Here is a 7995-nt window from a genome sequence, read left to right on the forward strand (position 1 = left end):
ACGTCACAACGTAACTGGGTGGCTATAAAGGTACACTACAGGTATCTCCGAAAGTGTTTGTTGGGTTGGCACGAATCGAGACCGGGATTTGTCACTCCGTATGACGGAGAGGTATCTCTAGGCCCAATCGGTAATGCATCATCATAATGAGCTCAATGTGACTAAGTAGTTAGTCGCGGGATCATGCATTATGGAACGAGTAAAGTGACTTGCCGGTAACGAGATTGAACGAGGTATTGGGATACCGGCGATCGAATCTCGGGCAAGTAACATACCGATTGACAAAGGGAATTGTATACGGGATTGATTGAATCCCCGACATCGTGGTTCATCCGATGAGATCATCGTGGAACATGTGGGAGCCAACATGGGTATCCAGATCCCGCTGTTGGTTATTGGCCGGAGAACGTCTCGGTCATGTCTGCATGGTTCCCGAACCCGTAGGGTCTACACACTTAAGGTTCGATGACGCTAGGGTTATACGGAATAGATATACGTGGTTACCGAATGTTGTTCGGAGTCCCGGATGAGATCCCGGACGTCACGAGGAGTTCCGGAATGGGCCGGAGGTAAAGAATTATATATTGGAAGTGAGGTTTTGGCCACCGGAAGAGTTTCGGGCGTCACCGGTAATGTACCGGGACCACCGGAGGGTTCCGGGGGTCCACCGGGAGGGGCCACCAGCCCCGGAGGCTTGCATGGGCCAAGACTGGGAAGGGACCAGCCCCTGAGTGGGCTGGTGCGCCTCCCACTAGGGCCCAAGGCGCAGCTTGGAGGGGAAAGGGGGAAACCCTAGGCGCAGATGGGCCTAAGGCCCACCCTAGGGCGCGCCCCCCTCTCTCCCCCTCTTGGCCGCCCCGCCCCCCTCCATCTAATCTAGGGCTGTCGTTCCCCTAGGGGTGGGAACCCTAGAGGGGGCACACCCTCCTCCCCTCCTCCTATAAATAGTGGAGGTTTTGGGATTGCAGAAGACATGAGTCTCCCTCTGTCTTGGCGCAGCCCTACCCCTCTCCCTCCTCGTCTCTCGCAGTGCTTGGCGAAGCCCTGCTGGAGTGCCACGCTCCTCCATCAGCACCATGCCGTTGTGCTGCTGCTGGACGGAGTCTTCCCCAACCTCTCCCTCTCTCCTTGCTGGATCAAGGCACGGGAGACGTCACCGGGCTGCATGTGTGTTGAACGCGGAGGCACCGTTGTTCGGTGCTTAGATCGGATTCGGCCGCGATCTGAATCGCTTCGTGTACGACTCCACTGACCGCGTTCTTGCAACGCTTCCGCATCGCGATCTTCAAGGGTATGAAGATGCACTCCCCTCTCTCTCATTGCTAGTTATTCCATAGATTGATATTGGTGATGCGTAGAAAATTTTGAATTTCTGCTACGTTCCCCAACAGAGGCGTCAAGCTACCAATGGAACACCGGAAAGCCGAAACGCCCACTGGAAAACCAAGACGTCCACGAAGATGACGACGATCTTGATATGCCAGATTTTGCTGCTATGATTGCAGATTTCGAGGGCAAAGAAAAGGATATGATTGGGTACAAGGATATGCCAAAACACTTGTATCAAGGTTGCCAAAAGAAATATTCCAGGTTGAGTGCCACCCTGGCGCTTCCCGAATTTAAAGCAGCAAATGGTCTATCAAAGAAGGGCTTCACAGAGAACTTAGGTATTTTCAAAGATATTCTTCCGGAATATAATGTGCTCCCCAGAAGCATGAATGAAGCGAAGAAAATTGTTTTCCCATTGGAACTTGAAGTACAGAAGATACAGGCTTGTGTGAATGATTGTATATTGTGCCGTGGTGAGTACAAAGATTATCGTGCATGTCCCACATGCAAGCATGCACGATACAAGCGCAGGAGAGCAAAGGACAAGTACAAATTGGACGACGAGATCAAGACAGGAGTCCCGTTCAAGGTTGTTTGGTACTTGCCTTTAATTCCAAGGTTGGGGCGTTTGTTTGCAAACCCTGGAGAGGCAAAGAGGTTGTGGTGGCATCATGATGAGCGAATTGCGGATAGGTATATGAGGCACCCGAAAGATGGGGCTCGGTGGGAATTAATCAACAAAAAGTTTGAAAATTTTGCCAAGGATCCTAGAAGTATAAGGCTCGGGGAGTGTACTGACGGGATGAATCATTTTGGCGATATGAGCACCAATCACAACACATGGCTAGTGCTTCTATGCATATATAACCTAGCTCCTTGGTTGTGTATGAAGAAAAAATACATTATGATGTCAATGATTATCCAAGGCCCGAAGCAACCTGAAAATGACATCGACATTTACTTTCAGCTACTCGTAGAAGAACTGCTGACAGTGTGGATAGATTGTAACATCCCAAATTTTGGTTCCCTTTTTGGCCCTAAAAGATTTCTTTCCTTTTCTGACACTCAAACTTCATTTTGTTCCCTCTATGACATTTCCGTCAGTTTTGCCAACTAACACCGTTAAATACAACATGAAAAGTCCATTTTACCCCTGGTGTATTTTGTGACCAAAATGGAAGTCAAAACAGTGGCAATATGAACTGGAATATATTACCAAATGAAACAAAATCTGCAATTATCCCCTGTACAGTACAGTACACACATGCACAAATTTCAATTGAAAATTTGGACAGATCCTCCCTTGTATTTTGGAGGCATATCCCCTGTACAGTACACATATGCACAAAAAACACACATAATTGCTCCAGGTTCACATATATGCAAACATCCCACATAGCTGGTCATCTACACACATTCAGGTTCACATAAAAGTGGCATACAATAGTCCAGGTTCACATAAAGATGACATAATAGCCCAGGTTCACAACAGGTCGCATATAGCACGTAAAGAGGGTTCACAACAGGTCGCATATAGCACGTAAAGAGCCAAGGTCCACACATATATCACATAAACAACTCAGTTTTCAAAATGAAACATGATACGGAAAGTAATGACATGAGAATCACAAACTAAGTCTCCTTTTGCTTCGTGTGCTCATTGCAGGGCTAGCTGGGTTGAATTTCTTGCTGCGTGTACCCATTGCAGGGCTGTCAAGTGGCACCATCGGAAGGTGCGGAGTAATTCCAGCAACCTCTTTGCTTTTTCTTTTGGCATGTACCTTCACAGCAACATGTGTTTTCTTTTTGGCGACATCATGTTCGCCACAAATGGGTTGTGTTCTTGATCTAAACATACACATACATGACATACAGGTAGCCCAAGTTAACAATAGAACAATGCATAACATAACATTACAACTTCGAAACTACCATAGGTTACCTTTTTGCTCCTCCGGATCCAGATTTACCACCTTTCCCTTTTTGCTTGGTTGTTTTCTCCAAGATTTGGCTATGGTGAGAAGAATGCACTTAGAACACAAAGGCACAATTAATTATATTTAATTATGAGCATGGTTGTTGCTAACCTTGGCGGAAAACGCATGGCTGATGGAGAATCATCCTCGCAAGGCACAATTGATGATTGAGCTGATTTGGTGGTCTTTGTCCTCTTCTTTGGTGGTCCTCTACATGAGCAACAAAAAAGTAGTTAACATGTATGGTTTTTACCAAAAAAATGCAAGTGATGCAATATACAATAAAATTCATTACCTCACAGCTAAAATAGCAGCAATGTCATCTGGGTTACCCTTCTTGCGTTTGTGCCAATGATGCCCATAGTCCTTGCAAATAGGGCATAAGTGTTGGCCGCTTTTTCTTTTCTTCTCACTGCAGCCTTTATACCTCTCAGTTTTAGGCCTACCCGCTGTGGCTTTTAGTAGTGGTGGAAACATGAAGAATCCATGGTCTGATTTAGGCCACTGGTTCTTGTCAACCATGGCAGGGATTAATTGGTCATAAGCTGCTCTAAATTTGTGAATGGAGTAACACGAGTCCACATAGTTCTCTATGCGTGCATTGGTAAGAGATGTGATAAATGCTAGACCATGTTTGCAAGGAAGGCCAGAAACTTCCCATTGTCTACAAGAACATGTCCTGTCAAGCAAGTTGACCACAAACCTAAAGCCGCTGCCTCCCAATGCGGTTACTTCAGCAACTTCTTCTGAGCTTTCAACCACCTCCAAGTTTAATTCTCTGGTCTTTGCATTCAACTTCTTAATTATGTGGGGAAGAATCAACCCAACTAACTTTCTTGCTACCTTTCTCCTTCGGTTCCACATGATCATAATCAATTGCCTAAGCTTATCAAAGAAGTCGTCCAAGTTCAAGGACTTGTGATGCTTAATCCAATTATTGAAGCACTCAGCCAAGTTGTTTGTAACATAATCCACCTTGGAAATTGTTGAGAACTGACACCTAGACCACAACCTAGTGTGCCACTTCCTAAGTGCAGCTGCCGCTGGCTTTGCTATGTCCATTGCAACCCAATTTTTCTCAAATAAATATGGGTTCCATGAGTAAGCAGCAGCCCAAAGGTGGTCATCAAAAACCTTTCCATGAAACTTCTTATTGAAGTTGGACACCAAGTGAAACATACATTCCCTATGTTCAGCCTCTGGGAACACTTCTTTTACACCTATCATCACTGGCTGCCCAGCGTCTGTGCATATGGTTAAACCCCTTGGGGATCCTATGGCTTGCCTAACCAATTGCATGAACCAGATCCAGTTCTCATTAGTTTCAGAATCAAAAACACCCATACAAACTGGATACATCCAACTATGGCCATCAACGGCGGTAGCACTAGCCAGTTGCCCCTTGAATCTGCCTGTCAAGAAGGTGTTATCTACTACCAAGTATGGCCTGCAACCACTAAGGAACCCGTTGATGCAAGGCTTCAAAGCGACAAAAAATCTCTTAAATCTGATTTTATCTTTTATTGTGTGGTGCTCAATTATCACTATGCTACCGGGGCATCACCTTTCAATTTGTGCCTTAAAACTATACAAATTATCAAAGCTTGTATCCAATCACCATATAGTTCCTTCAAGGCTAGCAGCTTACCCATGTATACTCTCTTGTACTTGATGTTGATTCCATGGTGCTCTTTAAGCTTCTTTCGCAATGCCTTTGGTCCTAGAGTTGCATCATCAATTAGCCAATCCTTCACGTGCTCACATATCCACCACTTGGTTGCATTCTTTATCTTCTTTTTCCTTTTTGTACTTGAGCAATCATGACCACAAGAGTTCTTTCTCACCTACAAAAGACAAACATAGATGATTAGTAAAGATCTTTTAACAATTTAAGCACACATGAGTAAAGTTAGAAATTACCATTACGGTGCACCCATCTTCCATTGTAGAAGCATATATCCTCCATGGACACTTATTTTCATCCCTTCTTGAACAATAAGCCCTGAACCTATGTGGTGCACTTTTCTCGGTGTTAAACTCAAATTCATGTTTGATTGCATGTTGAGAAAGCGCCAACTTAAACTCTGCCATATTGGGATATTTTCTTCCTTCGGTCATTGGGGATCTAATTTATCATATTCTAAATGTGGTGCATGCTCTGCCTCGTGCACTTCCTCATCTTCCTCTACTTCCTCATCGCTCTCATCCTCGCTCTCATCCACGCTCTCATCCTCGCTCTCATGATCAGGAACATAGTCTTCGTCCCTTTCTTTAACGGAACAGGGAACCATGATAAGAGGATCTAATTTATCATAATCATCATCGTCTAAATAAATATTTTCCTCATCAACACCAACATGTTCATTCTCAGGTATTGGGTTGCGAAGATAATCATCATCGTCTTGTTCTGTGTTGCTAGGTTGGATATGCACATCAATATGCCACTCTGTGATAGGCTCATATGGTTCAGATGGATCACAATATGCAACAAACAAGTGCACAACCTTTGTCTTAGAGAGTTTCTCAAACATAGACACCAATTCCTGGTCAGATGTTACTTCTGGGTAGATTTTAAGAAAAGGATCGTAGTACTGAACATGTGCAACTTCCAAATAGCGAGGCGAGTACTGCTCTACGATTGATTCAACCAAGTCCTTATAATTTGTTAAGTCGGAATCAATAACCTTATCATAACAAAAGCATTTGATATCCTTCCTAGCTTTTTTGGGTTGCCAAGCAATTTGATTTTCAGCAAATATGTTGAATTTGGATCCATCCTGTAAAAGCAAAAGATCAATTGTGCATGAACATACTTACTTCATGTTTTAAATAAAAAATGTGACATGTGTAAACAAATTATCCAATATAACATATTTGTTTTATATGAACATAATCTTTGTCTATTGTTTCATTGTAGATTTGGCAGCAACAAATATCCATCTCTAACTACTGTGTTGCATCTTCGATCCATCTCAAGTACACTTTTTAATATGAACATAGTGTTGCATTTTGAGAAAAATCATGTCAAGGAAGGTGAAGCAAATATGTTGCATTTTGGATCCATCTCTAAGTAATATGTTCGTTCAAGGACGTATCATGGTAGCAAATACTCAAACATAGAGAAAACAGGCACTTACCCTTGTAGCCATGCCGGAGCACTTGCATCCGAGGCCGTCGCACCTGGACCTCCCTTTGCCTCCCCGCCTTGGCCGCCCTCCGGCACCGCACCTGGACCTCCCTCCGCCTCCCCGCCATGGACGTCCTCCAGTGGCGCGCCTGGAACTCCCTCCGCCTCCCCGCCATGGACGCCCTTCGCCTCCCCGCCATGGACGCCCGTCGCCTCCCCGCCATGGCCGCCCGTCGCTTCCCCACCATGGCCGAACGAGGCCGAGACCGGCGCAGCGTCGGCCACGCCCTCCACCGCGCTGTCCATCCCGCCACCAGTAGCAGCATCGGCCACGCCCTCCTCCATCCGTGATTTTTTTAGGGTTAGGGATCGAGGGAAAGGGGAATCGAGGAGAGTAGGGAGGGGATCGGGGGGTTGACCCAGCGCAGCGCCTGACGGTTCGCTCAACCAGTTTTTTTTCAGTGTCCTAGCAGGAGTAAGAACGACATTTCCAGTCACAGTTAACGTTGCTAACGGCAAAAACTGGCAGATGTGTCAAAGAAGGAAGAAAATGAAGTTGTGGTGTCAAAAAGGAAAAATAAAATTTTTAGGGTAAAAAAGGGAAGTAGATTTTAAGAATGGGCCAAATAAGGAATTCTCTCGGCTTTAAAAGCCGCCGCCCGAGGCCCAAGTCACCGCCGCCAGCCCGCGCGCCCCCGAAACCCTAGCCGCTCGCGTCGCCGCCTCCCGCCGCCATCGCCGTGCCGCCGCCCACCGTCGCCGGAGTCGCCGCCGCCGCGTCGGATCTAGCCGTTGACCCCACCGCCGTTGACTGGTCGGTTTACTTCGGTTAACCCCGGGTTTTTTAGAAAAACCCTAGATCGTTTTTTATTTAGATCGGTTTTTGTTCGGTTTATCTTCGGTTTAGTTAAATAGCGGACGTTCGCCCGTATGTTCATTTTAACGAACGCTGTTCATCAGTTAGCCGCAGACAGCGAACGTTCGTTCTTTAGCCTGTTCGTCTCGTTTTTTGGGTTTTTCCCGCGATTATTTTCGATCGCGATTTCTGCCCTGATCTTCGATTTAGTTTATCTTTTCGCTCGTTTATCCAAATCAGGTGAAACAAGCGCCTAGATCTTCGCCTCGAAGCCTTCTTTTTGTTTAACCAACTTGAACAAGATTTTGGTACTGTAAAATTTGACTTTAGTCCAGATTAGTAAACGGATCTTGTTTCTTTCGTAGTTTGAGTTTCGTTGCTCCGTTTGATTTGATTCTTTTTGCAAACCGGAGTTCTTCAGTTCAACTTTCTGGTTATATCATCTTATTTGAGTTTTACCCGTGCATCTTTGCTTGAGTGCTTATGTATGCTATTGTTTGTTTGCGATAGAATTTCCGGAGTGCGAAGCGTGCTACTACGAGTCACTAGAATTTGTAGATCGTCAGCAAGGCAAGTAACACATTGATCATACTCTTTTCATACCCAGTTTTTATGCATTAGTGAAAATCATCAAACACTGCATGATTAGGATGTGATTAACTTCAGGGTATTGGGAAGTAGGTGATGAGGTAGAACCTATTACCCGT

The 7995-nt window shown here is 45.3% G+C and overlaps 1 protein-coding gene across 1 annotated transcript; it reads right to left on the reverse strand.

Annotated features, from left to right (window-relative positions):
* Positions 1 to 2741: 2741 nt before the first annotated feature.
* Positions 2742 to 6725, reverse strand: LOC123074696 (uncharacterized). Its single transcript, XM_044497470.1, has 6 exons — positions 6443 to 6725; positions 5226 to 6082; positions 3601 to 5149; positions 3417 to 3515; positions 3272 to 3340; positions 2742 to 3177 (listed from the first exon to the last, which is right to left on the reverse strand). The coding sequence occupies exons 3-6, from the start codon at positions 4662 to 4664 to the stop codon at positions 2955 to 2957; spliced, it is 1455 nt and encodes a 484-aa protein (XP_044353405.1). The 5' UTR covers positions 4665 to 5149; positions 5226 to 6082; positions 6443 to 6725; the 3' UTR covers positions 2742 to 2954.
* Positions 6726 to 7995: the final 1270 nt, after the last annotated feature.

This window comes from Triticum aestivum, chromosome 3D, assembly GCF_018294505.1.
Source record: "Triticum aestivum cultivar Chinese Spring chromosome 3D, IWGSC CS RefSeq v2.1, whole genome shotgun sequence".
NCBI classification, from domain to species: domain Eukaryota; kingdom Viridiplantae; phylum Streptophyta; class Magnoliopsida; order Poales; family Poaceae; genus Triticum; species Triticum aestivum.